Genomic DNA, 22,052 nt, shown 5'->3' on the forward strand with positions numbered 1-22,052 from the left:
TTGAAATCAGTCATGATGGATGTATTCACCACAGAAATCAGTAAATGCTACGAATCATGGCTTTTTTTTTTTCTTTTCTTTTTTCTGAAGAGCCAACTCTTATACAATATTATCAGCACACCCCTGGCTTCCACTTTTGATTCCAAGCAAAGCATCACATTTAAACCACTACTTACACAATCACCGAACAAGAGGATTTTTAGTGTAGTATCAGAATAAAATGCTAAATGAAAGTCTCATTTATTTATTTATTTCTCCAAATATATATAACAGAGACTGTAGCTGGTAAAAGATAGGGTGGTAACTGACAAGATCATGCTTTTAGGTTTGAAATAAACCTCAAATAGTTAATGTTGGTAAAAACATCTGCAATAAGGTATTTATTCATTGGCAAGTTTTGAATTTTCACTTAGCATGCAAAAGAGTTACAGGTGATAAGCCACATACTTGCATTGGGGAAAACATTAAATAAACATATTAGATAATGTACCTAGAAACGTGGAAAAACATAACTTAAAATTTTTATTTTTAAAAAATTCTTTTGACATAATTTGAACTGTGTTTCAATTCTAACATCAGTGTGTCCTCTACAGCCCTTTCCAGCGTCTTCTTCCTTATTAAAACAGTGCCAGTGGTTATAGTCAGGCAGCGTTATCTTATAGCTCTATACAAACCATTTGAAGTGAACTTTGAAATATCCCTTCTTTTAGCCAGAAAAAAAAATGGAATAGCTAGTACAGTGAGTCCACTGTCTGTTCATACACTGAGCTGTGGATCCCTGGAGCTCAGAGGCTGGAAGCAAGGCTGCGAGGCTGTGAGGTAGGGGTGGAGGGGAGGGGCTCAGTCATAATGGACCTTGCCCTCCGCCACCCCGGAGTTGGACAAATCTCCATTGCAGAGTGTCTGGAGTGGTGTATGAGGCCTGTCTTCCAAAACACCCATGGTCATCTTCATGTACTTTCGAAAGGCCTTTTGAATAACAGCTGCACATCTCTCCTCTTCTTTCCTCTTGGTGGTGGTGACGATGGGTTCATATAACTTCCTGAAAGGGTTGGCTTCCATGAACTTCTCCTCCATCATTGTTTTCATGTTATCCAAACCATCGGAGTTACCAAGTACCCTAGTGGTAAAAGCAAAAAGAATATCCAAGCAGTGAAGGCGATCTCCAGTCACCATGGGCAAGTCCATTACTAGAAACTGAAATTTATTTGGCTTTGCCACACGCAAAGGCTCAGGCAGGGCATCAGCAAAATCAGAAAGGGCAGAATATTTGATAAACTGTGTTGCTTCTGGGTCAAACTTTTCCCAGACTTCATAGAATATTTCAAAGTCATCTTCACCCAAAGGGTCCTCACTTTCTTCAGTGGCCGTATTAAAGTTCTCTAAAATCACAGCAATATACATGTTGACAACGATGAGAAAGGAGATGATGATGTAACTGACAAAGTAGGCTATGGCTATGGTAGAGAGGTGACGATTCTCTGAGTTGGAGTTACATGAACTTTTTGATTGCAGCATGGGTTTGAGGAGGGTATCCCAGCCTGCCGACGTGGTTATCTGAAAGAGACAAAGCAAGCTGCCTGCAAAAGTTTTGAAGTTGAATATGTCATCAATTCCAGAATCTTGCTCCACCCTGCAAAAAGAGCTCATACCAAAAATGGCATAAATAAACATAACCAGAAAGAGTAGAAGACCAATGTTGAATAGAGAGGGAAGGGACATCATCAGAGCAAAAAGGAGAGTCCGGAGTCCTCGTGCTGCCCGAACAAGCCTCAGGATTCTGCCGATCCGAGCTAAGCGGACGATTCTGAAGAGTGTTGGAGGAAAAGGAATGTGCTCCTGTTTTTCCAAGGTAGAAACCATTGTACCTTAGGAGAAGGAAAATAGTCAATCAATTTCTAGCAGGCACAGTGGTTTCAGACCCAGACTGTCTCTCCTGCCTTGGATCTTAGTGGGATCAACTTTTATCAATACTTTTTTTTTTTAAAGATTTTATTGGGGAAGGGGAACAGGACTTTATTGGGGAACAGTGTGTACTTCCAGGACTTTTTTTCCAAGTCAAGTTGTTGTCCTTTCAGTCTTAGTTGTGGAGGGTGCCGTTCAGCTTCAAGTTGTTGTCCTTTCAGTCTTAGTTGTGGAGGGTGCAGCTCAGCTCCAGGTCCAGTTGCCGTTGCTAGTTGCAGGGGGCACAGCCCACCATCCTTTGCGGGACGCGCTCCAACCGACTGAGCCATCTGGGAGCTCAGCGGCAGCTCAGCTCAAGGTGCCGTGTTCAATCTTAGTTGCAGGGGGCGCAGCCCACCATCCTTTCCGCAAAGGAGGAGTTGAACCAGCAACCTTGTGGTTGAGAGCCCACTGGCCCATGTGGGAATCGAACTGGCAGCCTTTGGAGTTAGGAGCCCAGAGCTCCAACAACCTGAGCCACCGTGCCGGCCCCAATACTTTATTTTTTTAATTAAAGTTTATTGAGCTGATAATTGTTAGTAAAGTTACATAGATTTCAGGTGTACAATTCTGTATTACATCATCTATAAATCACATTGTGTGTTCACCACCCAGAGTCAGTTCTCCTTTCATCACCATATATTTGATCTCCTCTACCCGTATCTCCCCCCTTATCTCCTGGTAACCACTAAACTATTGTCTGTGTCTATGAGTTTTTGTTTCTCATTTGTTTGTCTTGTCCTTTAATACTTTTTAATTTAAGCACAAAATTCAGAATTTTATTTTTCCATATAAGGGAAAATATCTATCTGTGCCTTAATTTGGAAAATAATTTCGAAGGGCCATAGTTTTAGATGGGACTTTAGATGCAATAGGATATCTAAAATATTAAAGACTCAAGTAAAGGAAAGAAAATGCAGCTTATAAAAGGCTGTTTTGTGAGTTATCGCATGCACTTGAAGTACATTATCTACGTTGGGCATTTAACGTCATTCATGTGGTAACAATATAATAGTTTTTCTTATTTATTGCATATATAAAATGGAAAACAGATAAACTATAGATGGCATCTTTTAGAATGCAAGGGGAAATTTCTGCGAATGAAGGTTGGGCTCTTACTGGAAATTGTGGAACCCCTAACCTCGAAGTTCCTTAAAGGGACAGACTCTTACTTGTATAGAGGCATTTAAACACAGCCTGCCATGGTAAGGTCAGGGCTGAGGGAGATGGCGGTTAATATGCTCATCTTTGGGCTGAAGGTGCCACAGAACTCACATTTGTTAGTATGTTCATTCTAAGGACTTCTCAAGTCCAGGCTCAAAAAGCTTAAGGGACTCAAATGGAGATACTTTCTCTTTTGTTGCAGACACCCCAGAAATGGCATCTCAAGCAGAGGTTTCTGGAAGCAGCTGAATATTTGGCCTTAAAATGTCACCCTATTCTCTCATTAACTGCAGGCAAGTGAAACAAAGATTTAAAACAACTCCCATTTTGGTCCAAATAGTACAGAATGGCAGGAACATGTTTGCCCGGAGTAGGCAAGGCGTTATTCTTGCCCTGGGTGGGCAGGGTGGGGGTCCTCTAAAGCCTTTTGGAGTGATAGACAGCCAGAATTATCTGCCATCCTCTAATGATTCAAGAGAACTAGTTGATGATATACTTCACTTACTGCCCAATTATACCAAAGAAGTTTAATTCATATGTTAATTGGGCAGCCAACCTTGACAAGATGTGGAATTTATTAAGTACAAATTCAGCAACAACTGGAGGAGGCCGACCCTTTAAGGACCTCCTCCATGAATCTTTCTTTGAGCAATCAAGGCCACAGTAATCTGTCCTATCTCTGAGCTCAGTTCTTCCGGGTACCATGTGATTTGGTGTTCAATTAATTTCTCTATCTTGTTCTGGTTCTTTAAACTGCATTAGTAAGTCGTGGAGAGATTCATATGAAAGCACACTCATTTTTATATTTCTTTAAAGGCTTAGGGAAGAGCTTGAGGAAGGGCAGACACTAATTACTGAATGGCAGACCTACTCGCAAAAGCATATAAAAGGCCAAATTGGTGAGTAGGATTTGGCTCCATGTGTGTATTTCCTCAACCACTGGAGCAAAATGCTATCCAGGGCTATGCAGTGTAACTGCAATTGCCTAGTATGTGTTCAAAAGACAGAAGTCAGAGATATTTCCACAAAGTGTACGATTCTGGCACTGCCTGGAAGGAGTTCATTAAATAGTGGAAAGAAGCTGCTTTCTGCATATTGGAGGAAGGGCTCTCTAAGGTCTCAGAGGGCTGCCCCAGATGCATCCAACACCATTTTCTAACGTGATTGCTTTTGTCAGTTTCACCAAGATTTGTGATTGGAATTGACTAATAAAGGTTACAGGTCTATTTAACTGTAAACATGTGGAAGGATCTATTTCTAAATTATATCTACATAAACTTCATCACTTAGAAACCAGAGCAGCCTATGAACTGTCCCATTTTCTTGCTCTCTGTAACATCTGCATTGCTGCTGTAGTGATAGAAACCAAAATATTTTGATCCAATATATCTGTTTGACGCATCCTTTCTGAAATAAAACAAAAGCTTCCACCTGTGAAATCAGTTTTCATTGTCTTCATTGCATTTTGAACTATGAGAAGGGCCCCTGAGCAGTTTTACATAATTATAAAAAGTACAATTTTCAGTTTAGTGAAAAGCAGACTTCAAAAACCCAGAGTATGGGCCAGCCCGGTGGCTCAGACGGTTGGAGCTCCATGCTCCTAACTCCGAAGGCTGCTGGTTCGATTCCCACATGGGCCAGTGGGCTCTCAACCACAAGGTTGCCAGTTCGATTCCTTCACTCCCCCAAGGGTTGGTGGGCTGCACCCCCTACAACTAAGATTGAACACGGCACCTTGAGATGGCTCAGTTGGTTGGAGCACATCCTCTCAACCACAAGGTTGTTGGTTCGACTCCCACAAGGGATGGTGGGCTGCGCCCCCTGCAACTAGCAACTGCAACTAGACCTGGAGCTGAGCTGCACCCTCCACAACTAAGATTGAAAGGACAACAACTTGACTTGGAAAAAAAAAAAGTCCTGGAAGTACACACTGTTCCCCAATAAAGTTCTGTTCCCCTTCCCCAATAAAATCTTTAAAAAAAAAAATAAAACCCAGAGTAAACTCTTATGGTTTAGCCGTGAAGAATAAAAGTATATGGCAATAACCCTCTTTTATTCCTGGTCTTCTTTCATAATCATTATAATTAATCATCTCTGTGGTTAGGGAAAACATACTGAGTATAGAGAGGCTGGTCCAAGCAACTGAGACAAGCACAGTTCACGCTGTGGTTTAAGTTAACACAGGATACAGAGCAAAGAAAAAGTACTGCTTGGCCTATGGCACACTGAGGAAGCCCAATCTAGGATGGGCCACAGGGGCCTCATATAGGAGGTGAAGGAAGGCCTGACAACATCACAGGCGTATAATAACTGTGATCTGACATGCACATGGATTTTGAACCAGAGAAAAACATGGGAATCAAATGCCAAATCCTTAAAACTATAAAATGTTCATTAGGGCCTCTAGTTGTGCAGGAAAGGTAGAACTTTGACTCAATTACCTGGATAAACAAGGTGTCCCCACAGAAACCTTTAAGTCATCTTAATTTTGTTTATCTCCATTGAATAAATGATCTACCTTATTATTTAACTCTCTGTTTTAATTGGGCAGACAGTTATGGGCATGGAAATGACTCTGTATCCCCTAGCAACTTCCCAGTAGAGAATGGCAGTAGTACACAGGTCTGCTGTTTCAGAAATCCCATTACGCCTAATTTGTTTCTTTGCAGATAGTTTGCACGTTCTTCCAAATCAGAAGATTTACAACTTTACTTCTGATGAAAACCCCTCTGGTGGCTGATTTTACTTACTAACAATGGAAAGGACCACGATCACACAATCAAACAAATTCCAGCCATTGGTGAAGTAGTATTGCCTCAAAGCAAAGATTTTGATGAGACACTCAATTGTAAAGATGACCACAAATGTCAGGTTGAGACAGTCAAGGATGGATGTCATGGTTGGAGGCTGGTCAGACGACTCGGCCATCATGCTGACCATGTTGAGCAGGATGAGGGCAATGATGACAACGTCAAACACCTGGTGTGTGACCAGGTCAAACGCGAGGCCCTGGCATTTGTTCTGAGGAGAAAAGAAGAAAAAAAAGAATCAAGATCATTCGGAGTTGTAAGGATGAACTCACATAAGTAAAAAAGGCGCAGACAACAGACTGCCTGCTCTCGTGCGATTATTCTCTCTTGAAAAACGCGCAGACCCTTTTCAAAGGGAATGAAATTCTTGTATATATATTGTCCTTTACATTTAATTAAAATCACTGATTTTCAGCTGTAGGCTTATAGCTTTTATTTTAAAATGGAAATGTATACGTAAAACAACTCTTAGGAACAACATACCTTTGATATGGTGGACGATGCTTTGCTAAAGTAAAACAGCTCGTGTTGGATTTAAAAATAAAAAGATAAACTTTGGTCTCTATGTTTCATCTGTTTCTGTGTTTTGACTTCAATGACATTAATGCAGAGAATGCCTGCCCACATAATTATGTTGGATGAAGCGGAATGATCATCTCCAAGGCTCCATTTGTTAGAATAATCAAACCTTATACTTAACCAAAACTCTATATTCAAGCAATTCTTAAACGCCAACTTTCTAATTCTTGCTCACTTGAAGATAAAGCTAGATAAATGGGATTCTGATCCAATGATTAGAAAAACAGACACAGAAAAACTGATTCTTTCATATTATCACTGATGGTGATATCGCTTCAGGAAGAATCAGAAATGATTCCAATCCCTGGCTCTACTTACTGCTGGAAATGAAATCCATCACTGCTCAGGTTCAAACAGCTGTCTCCATCCTCCCCACCATGCAACTACTATTCATTTGTTCAAAAGATAGTATTTAGGTTATAGAGATTTAAAAAAAAAATCTGTGGGGAGGTAAAGTTGTGAGTAAAGAGCTAACAGCTAATGTGAAGTCTTAGCTCCAATTCAGGGACATCTGGAGATATGATGTTGGATTTATTTCATGTAACACTGGAATACAGAAGTTAAGATAAACGTGCAACATTAATGGGTGAGATTGTACTTGGTTGTCGGAATCACTCATTGTGAAGCCTTGACTAGTGACTGATAGCTACCCAGGGAGAGCTATGACGTGGCACCTACTCCCAGATGAGCCGTGTGAAAAACATGCTATAAAAGATAGATTAAGGAATGGAGGTGGCAGCTTCCCTGTGGGAAAGCAGTCTATGTCCACTTCATGTCCAGTGGAATGGAGAGGCCTAGAAGCTGCCTCTGTGCCTGTAACTTCTGTTTGGTTGTGTGCTGTATTGCTAGCTTCATATCCTTTATTAAATAAACTGGTAAACATGCAGGACCATATTGTGTCTCGAGAGTGTCAGTTAATTCCAAATCTGGGACCAACGGGTGTTGGGCCAGTGGTTGCATAGCACGCTCATGTAAATAAAAATTCTCATTGTCTTTTTTGTTGCCTCAAGTTCAGATAAGAATTTCAAAGTGAAATTAGTACTAGAAAGTGAGACTGGTACTTAAAAGCTAGATTTGACTTAGGTAGATTGAAGTTCCACATTCTGTTGACAGATGAAACCTCCCCGGATATAATTTTATCATTAATTCCTTGGTCAAAAATTCTTCGTTTTATAAATTCTAAAAACTTGGCCCTGACATTCACAGACATTTTTAGTGCAAAGCAAGTATTTAATCCTAGTGGGATGGACTCTGTGTGTATCCTAAAACTTATTCTTTCATGTGAGAAAAAAATACGCAGAACATGCTGTATGCCAGGCTCTATCCTGAGTGCTGAGAATAGCAGTAAATTTAACACACTTTTGATAATTCTGGGTCTCATGTTTGAATGACAATCTCCAAATCCTCCACATGCTTCAGACACCAAGCCCTTCTCCCATACTGCTTTCCCAGACTTTTTAGCCTCCACTGACCCTCCCTACCTTGAAATCCTTCAAACTCGATTGTCAGAGCTACCAACGGTGCCTGTTGTATTACTTTATAATCTTATGCTCTCACATCCCAGCTCTTCCTTTAAACTGTAAGCACAGAGCAGCCCTCTAGTGCCTGGTAAACCAGGATTCGTAGAAAGCAGAGGTTAGTTAGCAAACTATGGCCTGGAAGCCAAATCGGGCCCACTACCTGTTTTTTTGTATAGCCTATGAGCTTAGAATGGATTTTACATTTTTTCAACTGTTTGAGGGAAAACTCAAAAGAAGAATAAAATTGTGACATATGAAAATTATACGAAATCCAAACGTTAGTGTCTCTAAATCAAGTTGTATTGGAACACCGCCGTGCATATTTAGTCTGTATTGTCTATGGCTGTTTTTGTGCTACAAGGGCAGAGTGAGTAGGAGGAGCAGAAACCATATGGCCTGCAAAGCCTAAAATATTTACTGCCTGACCTTTTTCAGAAAAAGCTTGTCAGTGTCTAACATAGAAAGTTTATCATAAACACTTGTAAAGTGGAAGTGAGTACGCATGATCTCAACTTCACAGCAGAAAAAGTTGACAAAAGACATTATAAATATAGTTTAAACTGGTCAGGATTAAATTAAAACAGACTGTGTCGTGTCTGGCGGGGTCTCTGGTCCCGCTCCCCACATAAGAACGCAGGACACGGTAAGGCCAAAAAGGAACACTCACGGAGCCATAGATAGGGGAGTCAAACCAATATATTCTCGCTGGCGGCTGGGCTGGAGACACAGGAAGCAGGATCTACATAATCTGCCTAACAGCAGTCCGTGCTTGCCAGCCACCATCTTCTTGCTAGCCCCCATTCTTTCTGCTAGCGTAGCCACAGCCGTTATATTAGTGGCCAATGGCTTACGGGTTACAGCTGACGGCCAACTAGCCACAGCTGCTGGCCATCTGATCACAGTTGATGACCATTTACTACCCAAGCCAGCACCTTTCTATGTGAGGCGGAGAGCCTGGAAACTGTTTTTTTGGGCTTTGTCCCCACAGACTGTTATATTCACGTCTTTGCAACAAGTATATACAAAGCACCTATTGTGTGCTCACTAAAAAACAAAGTTGTTGACCAGGCTCCTACTATTGAACTTGGGTGTCTAATTTTCCTAAGGACTTGAGCCAGACACCAGCATATATGGGATTTTATTGAGTTCTTGAATAATGTCTGTAAATTTAAAAAATCAAATGAGAAGAGCACTGTAGACATCTGAGTTCATCATAACCCCTTCACGTATCTATGTATTTAGAATCAATCAATTGCTCTTACCAGAGGCCTTGGGATGGGCTTCAGAGGTTTTTTGGATCCTAATTTTTTCATCGCGTTATAGTATTTCTTCTGTTCTTCTGTCATAAAAATGTCTTGGCCACCTAAGTATATGAAGAAGATGATAGTTCATTATTAACAGATTTTTGGAAACAAGTTCTGAGTTGTCAGAAATAGTTTTAAAGTTGTATTACACTTCTATCAACGATTCTGAAAATTCCAATGGGAAGCAAAAGAGGCTGGACTCTAGGGAAGGGCTGAAAAGAAATAGCATTTAAATTAAGGAATAAGGGAGAAATGTTACTTTTATCACTTGCATTTCACTTTTCATAATATAAACAAAAGTTCTTTGCAAACATCTACATAATCTTTACAAAACTTGAATATATTTCAAGTTGCATAAATCAAACGACAATGCAACAAAAACAGAAATTAGTAACAAAACTTTTTTTAAAAAATAAATTTTATTGGGGAATATTGGGGAACCGTGTATCTCTCTCCAGGGCCCATCCAAGTTGCCATCTCTCAATCTGGCTTTGGAGGGCGCAGCTCAGCCCCAAGTCCAGCCGCCGTCTTCAATCCCAGCTGCAGGGGGCGCAGCCCACCATGCCATGTGGGAATTGAACCCGCAACCTTGTTGCTAAGAGCTCTGCTCCAACCAACTGAGCCATCCAGCCCCCCAGTAACAAAACTTTAAACAACAAAACATCCCATAAACTGGCAATTAAAATTCTCCTAAATAAATGAATGCATAGGTCACTATTATTAAAATTTCATAACAGCTGTCCAGAACCATTCTCAAAAAAAAGAAACTAGAGACCTTTAAATGTTTTCACTACTGAACAAAAAAGAATAGAAAAATGAGCTAAGATTTTCATGTCTGGAAATTTGGGGGGAAGTAAAATATCTGGAAATGCTAGATAATAAAATAGAATAGAATTTCTTTAAATGTATAGCTGAACTTGTACAAAAGTAAGGAAAATCAAGAGAGATAAAGAAGACAGAGCAGTAAGTTAGCCCTGAAGCCATGGTTGGCCTAAGATCATTTGCTAATCTCTGTACAAACTAGAATCTTGGACTTTAATAACCACAAGGGGTCATGGGGGAAAAAAGGCAGTGGGCTTATGCCAAGATCCCTGCATGAATCTGGGACTCTCTAAGTGCTGCCATTGCAAGGGTGATAAAGAAAACAGACTCTGTCTGTTGGCATTGAAAGACAATTAGGAAAGTGTCTCAGTCTGTACCATGGGTAAGAACCCAGTCTTCCCTGATAGTTAGTGAATCCAGGACTGCCTTGATAAGGGTATGGGGTTTGAAATTACACTACCAGTGTGGACCAAAAATATACAGCCCTAGGACAGTATTTTCAAAACATGATGCTGGGAAAACTGGATATCTACATGCAAAAGAATAAAGGTGAATCCTTACCTAACACCATATATAAGAATTAGCTCAAAATGGATCAAAGACATAAATGTATAATCTAGACAACAAAACTCTTAGAAAAAAATGTAAGACAAAAACTTCATGACATGGGCAATGATTTCTTGGATATGACACCAAAGGCAAAAGAAAAAATAAGACAAATTGGACTAGTGCATCACTGAAGGACTCCTCAGTTGTTTTCATGTGTTGGCCACCATGAATAATGCTGCAATGGACTTAGGGGTATATATATCTTTACAAATAAATATTTTCAATTTGGGGGGGTAGATACCCAAAAGAGGGATTGCCAGATCATATGGTAATTCTATTCTTAATATTTTGAGGAACATCCATACTGTTTTCCCTAGTGGCTGTACCAATTTACATTCCTTCAATGCATGATTGGCTAAAGAAGATATTGTACATATTTACAATGGAATACTACTCAGCCACAAGATGTTGTACATATTTACAATGGAATACTACTCAGTCATAAGAAAAGATGAAATACTGACATTTGCGACAACATGGATGGATCTTCAGAATATCATGCTAAGTAAAGTAAGTCAGATGGAAAAAGTCAACCATGTGATTTCACTCATATGTGGGATATGAAACAGAAAGCAACAAATAAACAAACTAAACAAATAAACAAACAAAAAACTCATAAATACAGACAATAGTATGGTGGTTACCAAAAGGAAAGGGGAGTGGAGGAAGGTAGAAGAGGGTAAAGGGGATCAAATATATGGTGATGGAAGGAGACTTGACCTTGGGTGGTGAACACAGAATGCAATATATAGATGGTATATTATTGAATTGTATACTTGAAACATCTATAATCTTATAAACTAATGTCACTCAAATAAACAAAATTTTTTTAGAAAAAGAAAAATGTAGCGCATCAAAAGACATTATCAGTGGAATAAAAAGGGTAACCCAGAATGGGAAAAAAAATTTGTAAATCACATATCTGATAAGAGATTAATATCCGGAATATACAGAGAATGCCTAAAACTTAGCAATAAGAAGACAAACAACCTGATTCAAAAATGGGTAAAGAACTTGAATAGACAGTTCTCCAAAGAAGATATACAAGTGACCAATAAGCACATGAAAAAATGTTCAACATCACTAATCATGAGGAAACTGCAAGTCAAAACCAAAATGAGATATTACCTCACACCCATTAGGATGGCTACTATCAAAAACAAAACAAAACACTCTCCCTACCCACTCCCCCCAAAAACAAGTGCTGGTGAGGATGTAGAGAAATTAGAATCTTTGTAAACTGTGGGTGGGAATATGAAATGGTATAGTCTCTGTGGAAAACAGTATGGTGGTTCCTCAAAAAATTAATACTACAGCTACCTTATGACCCAGCAATTCTACTCCTGGGTATATACTCAAAATAATTGAGGTCTCAAAGATATATTTGCACCACCATGTGTGTAGCAGCTTTATTCACAAGAGCTACAATGTGGAAGCAACCAAGGTGTCCACTGACAGATGAATAGATGAGCAAAATGTGGTATATTCATACTATAGAGTATTATTCTGTATTAAGAAGAAAGGAAATTCTTCAGTATTCTACAACATGGATGAACCTTGAGGACATTAAGCTGAATGAAATAAGCCAATCACAAAAAGACAAATACTGTATCATCCACTTATATGAGACACTTAGAGTAGTCAAAATCGTAGAGACAGAAAGGTCGTTGCCAGGAGTTGGGGGTGAAGAAAAATGGGAGTTACTGTTTAATTGGTATAGAGTTTCTGTTTCACAAGATGAAAAGAGTTCTGGAGATGGATGGTGGTGATGGTTGCACAACATTATGAATGTATTTAATACCACTGAACAGTATACTAAAAATGGTTAAGATGGCAAATTTTGTGTTATGTATATTGTACCACAGTAAAAAAAAAAAAAAGAAAAGGGAAAAAAAATAGAGCTCTAGAAGTTAACTAGGTTGTTTCAGGAATGCCTGGCAGACATAAGTGTCTTCAGTAATCACATGCATTATGATAGTATTAGTACTATTATTCTGAGACTGTCCTATGTGTGTGTTGTGGGATAAAGAAAAATGAGTATTTATGGAAAATTTCAGTGCTATCATTTTTCGTACCCATGAAAACCAGGTTTCTCAGTGTGACAAAGAAGAGATACAGTTGTAGCAGTTAAATGAAAATCTTATAGTTCAGAATCTAAATGATCAGTATTCATACTTCCCCATCTATCTTTCCCAGTAGTCTTAATATATATATTTTTTTTTTGAGGAGGGCACAGCTCACAGTGGGCCATGCAGGGATCAAACCGGCAACCTTGGTGTTATCAACACCACACTCTAACCTACTGAGCTAACAGGCCACCCCCAAGTAGTCCTAAATTTGAGGTAGGTCTATCTGTTGTTAAAGCCTTGAAGCAATAACAATGAGCATCCAGACTGTGCTGGTGGAATATCATCTCACATAACAAAACTAGTACTCCTTAGAGAAATGGCTGATTCCAGATCTGGGGCAGGAAAGGTCTGATGGAATGGCTCATCATTCCAAAGAGCAAGGAATCTGTCAAATGGGAGGATCTTATTTGAATCCTAATTTGAGAAGAAACAAACTTTAATATCAAGTAATCAATCAATGGAAGAATGAATTAATAAAATATTTTAAGAAAATGAAAGACTGGGGGACATTTGAACATGGACTGGGTATTTGACAAATTTAAAGAATTCATATGCAGCTTTTTAGGTGTGATAATGGAATTGTGGTTATGCTTAAAAAGAGTTATGTTTTCATATACCTGTGGATGAAATGAGATAATGTCTGTGATTTGCTCTCTATAAAAAAAAAAACATCCAGTGGCAGGATTGGGTGAGGGCATAGATGGCATAAGTGTTAAATCGTTAAGTGTTTTGCTGGGTGATAGGTATTTGGGGTTCATTTTAGTTTACTCTTGTGTATGTTTGAAATTTTCTGTAATAAAAAATGAAACAAAATTGCTAGGGGCTGATCGAAACAGTGATTTCAAATGTAAGCTGAAACCTAAAATCACAAGACCTGACATCCAAATGGCAGGTACTGATGGCAATCAAGCTGTGTCTTACAGAAATGACTCCACACAGCACACCCCCGGTGACAGCAGTGATACAGTTGTATATGGACAGTGACTGGCTCTCCCACAGACAGGAGGAAGGCTCATCAGGATCAAGATACATTTGGGATGGGCTAAAAGAGTTCCACAGAAAAATAGAAAAGAGCCACAAAAAAATCAGAAACCAAAGGGGAATGTTTAGTTCCCGAGTTTTAGGATTGAAAAACGTCTTCAGTTCATAAATGCAAGAGAGGTCAAAAAGGACAAGATTCGGAGTTTTGACTCCACAAAGAGACTAAATATCTACAAGTCAAAAACGTCATTACAATAATGCCAGATATAAATCACAAATTGGACGTACTATATACAAACATAAGAAAAAGAGGACAATCTCGATTTTAAAAAGAGACAAAAGACATAATTCTTAAAGGAGAAATACTTATGGCCATCATCCTATGAACCTCACAAATGATCAAGTAAATGAATATAAAACAATGTGGTGATACTTTTACCCACCAAGCTAGAAAAGACAAAAGATTATAAAAATCAGAATGATGAGAAAAGCCTTAACGAAGAGGCATTTTCATATCTTGCAAAAGGAGGGTACCCAGCACAGTATTTCTGAAAGGTAATTTAATGCCTTAAATTCTAAGAACTTATTCTGAGGAAATAATCAGAGATACACAGAGATAATTTCAGGAATGTTCGGGATAGTTTTAGAATCGCAAGAAATCTAGAAATGACCTAAATGTCAAAAAAAGGCGGGGGGGGTGGGGGTAATGCTTAGGATAAATTATGATCTATCCATAATAGGGGATGTAATTCAGCCCTGACAATTCCTTCAACAAAGATGAGTTTATGACATGGGCTTATAACTAATGGGAAGGAAAGGAACCTACAAAATTAAAAATATTGTGCAATATCAACTGGGTAAAAGGAATACATATTTAAGTAGGAAGTAACTGGAAGGGATTGTACCAAAATGATGAGCCTTAATTCAAAATGGTTATCATTTGGTGGTCACCTTATGGGTGATTTAAATTTTCTTTTTATCTTCCTTTATTTTCTACACTTACTATGGATGATAGAATGAATCATCCATTATTACAACACATGGGGTGAGGGGACATCTCCCTAAAAAACCTGCCTCTTCTCCAGCCATCTTTTTTCCAAGTAAGTTTGATAAATCTGTTCTGCTGAGATTTGGGTGTTGGGAGGCAGGGTACAAGTTTGCTGGAGGAGGAGAGTTTATTCTTTGTATCCGGGATAACAAGGTACGCTTGGAAGGTTACTAGCATATGACTATTGTGTCATAAATACTAATCCTGGTAGTTGCTTTTTTATTAGGGCTCAACGATGCCCTTTGTGGAAGAGGGTAGAACAGAAAGGAAAAACTGTGATTTAATAAAACCCAGCTGTTTTCCGTACTTTCTTCAGCCACATCTTCAAGAATCTTCTCCAGATCGCTCCCTTTTTGTTCTCATGCAGATGATAGCATCTACTTTGCACAACAATCTAGACCAGAATAATGTTTCACTCACGCACTTTGGAGAAGAGAGGTAAAACATCCCATCAGGACAACCCCAATACTTATCTTTTTCTGCTGTTGGTTGAAGTTATCAATAATAACACCAATGAAGAGATTCAGAGTGAAGAATGAGCCAAAGATGATAAAAACTACGAAGTAAAGGTACATGTATGTGTTCGTCTCAAACACTGGCTGCTCTTCCTTCTAAGAATTTTTTAAATGAGAAAAGAAAACAATTACTAGAGAAACATATAAGCCATATTAACTACCTTATCTAGAAGACCACGTGTTTCTCAGCTGCAGCATTAACTTCTCAGACTCTACCAGACAGCCATGGCACCTGCTGGGAGCTCCTCTTTCAGTTTCCCCTGAAAGAGGGGAAAGAGGGGCGGGGGTACCATGCAGTGGGGAGGGAGTGTGGCAGGAAGATTAGGCTTTTTCTTCTAAGCAACAGAGAATCACTGAAGGTTGTAAGAGAAGGGAGTGGCATGACCACATGTGTCCTTTGAAAAGGTCTCTAGGATGTCTATATGGACACATAATTGGAGGGAGCCAAACTGGAGACCAGGCCACCAGAGGAGGGCATGTTCACCTCAGGCAGAGGTGACTAACTACCAACGCTGGTCCACTGACTGCATCCTTCATACGGAGCCCACATTTTATTTAGTCTGTGCTTGTGTCCTATCATTCTTGAATCCCTAGTGCCTAGCATACCTTGTGACATGTAGCACACCTTGAATGAAGGAATGTATGAATGAATGAATGAAAATCAAGCTCCAGAATGGAGACAAATGGACTACAATCAAGCCCCCCCAAAGCACGAGAGGCCAGTGTAGCATCATCAGACAGAGAGAGGTCTCTCAAACCTTTTTCATCTCTCTTGCCATGGTGGGATTGATAGCAAGGAATGGGAGTAGACTGTTGGGCCAGCGGACCATGTGGCGAATATGGCAGAGAGTCAGTATTAGAGGCCAGGAGTTGTTAAGGGGGGAGAAAGGCCCATGTTGTAACCGGTTGAAACTTCCATATTTGAGACTAGCAGGAGGCTCCATGCCTACACAGACAAGGGCCATCGTGCTAGAGCCAGCACACACCAGCTAGAATGTCCCGAACCAGCACCAGGACAGGCGCCCGTCCACACACCTATCATCCCCATGATACATGAGTGATATGTGGGAACCTACGTAAGCCACACACCTCTCCTATCACACATCGGCGTGGGATTTCCTCCCCACGCCCCAGCTCCACCTCATGGCAGATGGATGCTCAAGGTAAACTCGGGGAAGGGTCTTATACTCAGACCAAAAAGAAAAGATGAGCACAATAATATTTTAAAGTATTTCCTTTGTTATAAATTGCCTCTACTACTACTATAACTCTACTCATACCAACTCTACTGCTACTACAAGCTCACATGTATCAAACACCTACTATGTGCCAGGCATCAACTCTGAAGACTCTCAAACAGAACAACACACACGTGTGTAATGATATGAAAAACAAACAATGCTGATTCCATTCTTGGTTCAACCATTCGCTCACACCATGGCTTTGGGCAACATTCTTCCTTTCTATTCCTCCATCTTCCAACTGGGAAATAGACATGGACTAGATTGCTGAATATTCTCCTAACTTTGGGAATCCATGGTCACTTTTTATGTAACTAGAGTTTAACAGGTGACAATCACTAGAAACCCCTGTAGTCTCTTGGGATCCTGGAGCCTGGAGCCACAGGAGGTCGCTCTTGCTCACACCTAGTCCAATCTTAAGGTTTTCCCACAGCCACGGGCTGTGAAAAATGGCTTCTGCCTATCCATCCATTTGGGAAAGAGGTGAGAGAGGAAAATCAAGACAGCCTGTGATTCTGGTTTTGCTTCTGGCTCCATCTCCTACATGAGTGGTTGCTCTTTGGTCACTATGGAGAAAGAGGACTGGACTTTGGAGCATTTTAGGATGGGATACTCACAGGAGGATAAATAAGAGCCCTTTTTAATCCCTATTTCATAGTGTTTAAGGAAAGCAAAACAAAGAACCCTGGCCACTGGAATTATGATGCAGGAAGCTCTGGACGGTCCATGTAGTCACAATATCCCTGATTTGACCCTAGCACTCTAGAACATGGTGGAACATAAGCTCACCTCTCTGGCATCGACAGCTGCATGCATTATATCCGTCCAGCCCTTAAATGTTGCCTGCAACAAAAGCAGAGAAACATGAACACAATTAAAGACGACATCAACAGACAGGTGCCATGCAAAAGCAAGCAAGTCCTGTGCGCAGATGTACGTAACATGATACCCCACCCTTCCAGGACAGAATGTCCAGATAAAAGAACTGTAGAAGGGAATTCAAGGATGGGTGTCTTGGATTTTGTTTTTCCTTCTTCCTCATTTGCACAAGATAACAATTTTAAAAAGAACAGAAAATTCTGCCTTAAAAATTCCTAGAGAAGCTATGGATCCGCTGCTATTAGGTTGGTGCAAAAGTAATTGCAGTTTATGAGGTTAAAAATAATTGCAAAAACCTCAACTACTTTTGCACCAACCTAATAGAAAGAGCCTGGTTAAGACTCTTTCCTAATGTCTGCATTGTCTATCCAAGACCTGGTATATGTGGTTTGATCTGGGACTGACTTCCGACAGGGAACTGTTACTAACAGTGTCACTTGGCATCGGAGACTCCACACCTCTCTGATTGGAGCCCCAGAAAACAAGGCACCATATTAGGACAGGGTGAGATATACCGACCCTTACAGGGGTATACCCCTTGGGGGTTGAGTCTCAGGAGATGATCAAGTTGGAGAAGCTCAGTGCAGAGAGCATTGGCTCCACATGTGGAATTGGGATGTGATTTTATTATCTCCAAGGAGTCACAATATTTTTATTAGTTGAGAAATAATTTATGACTCTCCTCAGAGTGGAAAACATGCTGACAGCACTTACCACTTGCAGCAGGGCGAGGTAAGCCATCCCCACATTGTCAAAGTTGACTGGCAGGTTGACCCAGGATAAATTTGTCATTTTACATTGACTTCGATTTGCGATAATAGTGTAATTCATTAAGTTCGAGTCATTTGTTTCATTCACGCATCTTCCAAATTTTCCAGAAAACAAGTTTACCCCCAGGATACAAAATATGAGCCAGAAAATGAGGCAGACAAGCAAAACATTCAGAATGGCAGGTATGGCTCCTATGAGAGCATTAACTACCACCTTAAGGCAAGAAAAGAGAAGAAAAACATAGTAGATGTGAGAGACTCACAGAGCACTTCATCTTTCCAGGATAGGCCTGATGGGTGGCGCTGGATCTCTTAGAGTTCCGTCTTTAGTCTCCACTCCCACCCGACACCCTAACTCTCAGCTCCATACGTAATGGGTCCTTTCTGTTGCCACTGAGTATCACTTGAGACGTGTCCTCTGATTTGGTGTTACAGACTTATGGGACACCTGCCCTAGGATTGAAGGGAAGCCAAAGCCCATCCCAGCTGTAACAGATTCTCTTTTAGGATGGAGACTGCATTTACTTAGACTTTTCTCCATCTCTCAAATTCTAAGCAGTGGGCTGGATGGGAGACAGTACAGGAAAAACTTGGTAATTTAAGGGAAGCCCAGCCCAGGGAGAAAAGCTCTGCCTTTTCCTGCTAGCTGAACTTCCTCCCAAAGAATGTACTTCCACCCAAAGAATGTACCTTCATTCCTTCAAACTGGGACAGAGCACGCAATGGCCTCAGTGCTCGTAGAGTCCGGAAGGACTTCAAGTTATTTAAGTTGATGAGACTGGTCACAGACACCTGGTGGGAAGAGAAGCCACAGTCAGTGGACCTGACTGGGGTGCTGAGAGGCCAGGTGGATTGTCCAGACACAGAAACCAGCCAGACACTGCCGGCAGGTGGAGAGGCTCTTTCTCTCCTTGCCTGGCAAATCTACAGTCCATACAGGTGAGAATGATGCATTTACATTCTTTGTTTCATGAAAGACAAAGAAAAGCTGAGAAATTGTTCTGAATTAAAGGAAACCAAAGGGACATGGCAAAGGTATGTCGTGTGGGGTCCTGAATTGGATCCTCAATTGGGGTGGGGTGGGGTGGGATGGAGATGGTGGTGGGTGGGTAGAGAGAGGTAGCCATAAAAGACTTTGTGACAATTGACAAAATTTGAAAATGGATGTGTGTTAAATTTCCTAAGTTTGATAATTGTACTGTGACAACGTGAGACAATATCCTTGTTCTTAGAAAATACACAACTTAAATGATGAGGAGTAAAGAGCCTGGTGCCTGCAACTTAATCTCAAGCAGTTTAGGAAAAGAAAAAGAGAACATGCCAAAGCAGGTGAGGTGAAACATTAATAATTGGTGAATCTGGGGAAAAGACAAGAAGGGGTTCTTTTCACTATATCTGGCAACATTTCTGTAAGTTTAAAATAATGTCAAAATTAAAAGTTACAAAGAAATAATAAATTATTTGTTTGCTGATATTTCCCCTCACTCAAATAGCTGCTTTTGGGGGAATTTTTTCTCCCAATATACTTCTTCCCAATAAGACAAGACTAAGAATTGGAAAGTTCTGTAAATACAGTAAAACTTAATTTTAACAAAATTAAACAAAGATGCTGCGCTTAAGTTGAAAACCGCTCTTTGCAGATCTTCAGCCATTCTAACTAGTTAAACGGAGCGTTCAGTAGCTCACTTTGAAAGGGGAGTTGAGTTGCTCAGCAGGACAGGAAGCAAAGTACGACACTGTTGACTAAACTGATGGCAAAGTTCCTTATTATCTCAAACATACCCCACTAATCCTGCCAATCTCATTGTGGTCGTAAAATATTTTCAAATTGAGGGATATTAAGTGAGTTCATGTGACAGTAACCAGATTTTAAAATCTGTAATCAATTTCTTAAAATAAAGACAACAAAAATACCATCAATTCAAACTGTTTTTATTCATAGTCTTTTTTTTTTTTTAAATAGGCTCTTTATTTGTACTAGCATTGCCTCTTTCGAGAGCAGCTTTTCCACAAACACTTATTAGTAGCCAGAGGGAAAAAGAGGGCAAAGTCTAGCAGCCATTCGGCGTTACCAAATGACTATTATCATTGGTGGGGAGGAAGTGTTCCCAGAGGGACACTGTACACCTTTTCACCTGGAACCTTACCCCCAGTGTCTGTTCCACCAAGCTGGGAGGATCAATGACACACGCAGACATGAAGATACCCACATTCTTTCCCAATCCAAGCGTTCTTCAGGGTAGGAAGTCTTCCGCTAGTTTTATCTTTTTTTTTATGTCTACCTAACTTTCATTTAGCACTCTGCACTATGTTTTTGAGATTCATCATGTTGATATATCTTCTTACAGTTCGCTCGTTTTAACTGTTGTGGAATATTACAGGATATAAATATTCATATTTTATGGATTCATTCCCCCTTTGGTGAACACCTAGGTTATTCCCATTTCTTTGCTATTATGGACAACAGCAAACTAGACAGATTGGTGCATTTTTTCTAGGTACATACACAAGAGTTTTCCTTAGCTGTATAACTACCATGTTTTCCCAAAAATAAGACCTAGCCAGAACATCAGCTTTAATGCATCTTTTGGAGCAATAATTAATATAAGACCCGGTATTATATTATACCCAGTCTTATATTAAAATAAGAGCAAGTATTATATTACATTATATTATATATTATATTATATTACATTACATTACATTACATTATATTATAAGATCCGGTTTTATATAAGACCGGGTCTTATATTAATTTTTGTTCCAAAAGACACATTAGAGCTGATGGTCTGGGTAGGTCTTATTTTCGGGAAAACACGGTAGAAGTGGTATTTCTGGACTGCAAATTGGGCTCATTTGTAATTTTATTTGATGGTGCAAAACTTTCCCCAAAGTGACTGTAACCAACTAAATTGTTAGCAGTGATTAGAGATTCCATTTTCCTACATCTTTTTTCAATGTTAGATATTCTCCAACTTTAAAATTTTTGTCAATCTGACGAATAAAAAGAAGTTTCCCATTTTAATATGCACTCCTGTGCTAACTGGTGATATGACTACGTGTATTTCTTCACCCATTTATTAGCAATTCAGCTTCCTTCTGTGACTTGCCTGTTTGCGTCCTTCTCCCATTCTTACATTGGGTTATCTTTTTTTTTGTTGGTCTGTAGGGAGTTTTTATACATTGTGGATAATAAGTAATGGTTATGTCTACGGCAAGTTGCTGCCCCTAGGCTCTAGCCTGTCTTTAACCATAATTATGGTATTGTTGAATAGAAAAACAAAAGTTTTACATTTTGATTTAGTTAAATTTATATATATTTTTTGTAGTTGTATCTGCATTTTTCTACTCCAAAATTATAAAGATCATTTTATACAGCCTTGATTAACAAGCAACATAAAAGGATTATTCACATACAGTCTCTCATTTAATTTGCACCATAATGTCCTCACTTAAGCATCATTATACGTCATCTACCACATTACTACCTGAAGCTCAGAGGCTCGGCACCATGTTTCAGGTGCATTTGGGATTCTCACCTTGGTCTTGATGAGGCTAAGGTCAATAATAGTGAGAGTGGACCACACTTGCCGAGGGTTTTCTCTAGGATTTATAAAGATATATAATTATAAAATTGCTTTCTTTTCTTGTTCCACTCATTTTTGTTCTATTCATTTTGGTGTCAAGGTTACACGTACTTGTCTCATTAAACAAGTTTGGAAGCATACCGCTTTTTC

The 22,052-nt window shown here is 39.7% G+C and overlaps 1 protein-coding gene across 1 annotated transcript in view; it reads right to left on the reverse strand.

Annotated features, from left to right (window-relative positions):
* Nucleotides 1-225: 225 nt before the first annotated feature.
* SCN11A (sodium voltage-gated channel alpha subunit 11) overlaps nt 226-22,052 on the reverse strand; it is a gene marked incomplete at its 5' end in the record, with an annotated part of 68,569 nt that continues 46,742 nt past the window's right edge. The window contains 7 exons of the mRNA XM_081072929.1: nt 226-1,868; nt 5,859-6,129; nt 9,280-9,380; nt 15,380-15,521; nt 17,456-17,509; nt 18,260-18,529; nt 19,006-19,107. Coding sequence (XP_080929055.1) covers nt 841-1,868; nt 5,859-6,129; nt 9,280-9,380; nt 15,380-15,521; nt 17,456-17,509; nt 18,260-18,529; nt 19,006-19,107 — 1,968 coding nt within the window. The 3' untranslated portion in view covers nt 226-840. The remainder of the gene's footprint in view (nt 1,869-5,858; nt 6,130-9,279; nt 9,381-15,379; nt 15,522-17,455; nt 17,510-18,259; nt 18,530-19,005; nt 19,108-22,052) is intronic.

Source organism: Rhinolophus hipposideros (genome assembly GCF_964194185.1).
Source record: "Rhinolophus hipposideros genome assembly, chromosome: 14".
Classification (NCBI taxonomy): domain Eukaryota; kingdom Metazoa; phylum Chordata; class Mammalia; order Chiroptera; family Rhinolophidae; genus Rhinolophus; species Rhinolophus hipposideros.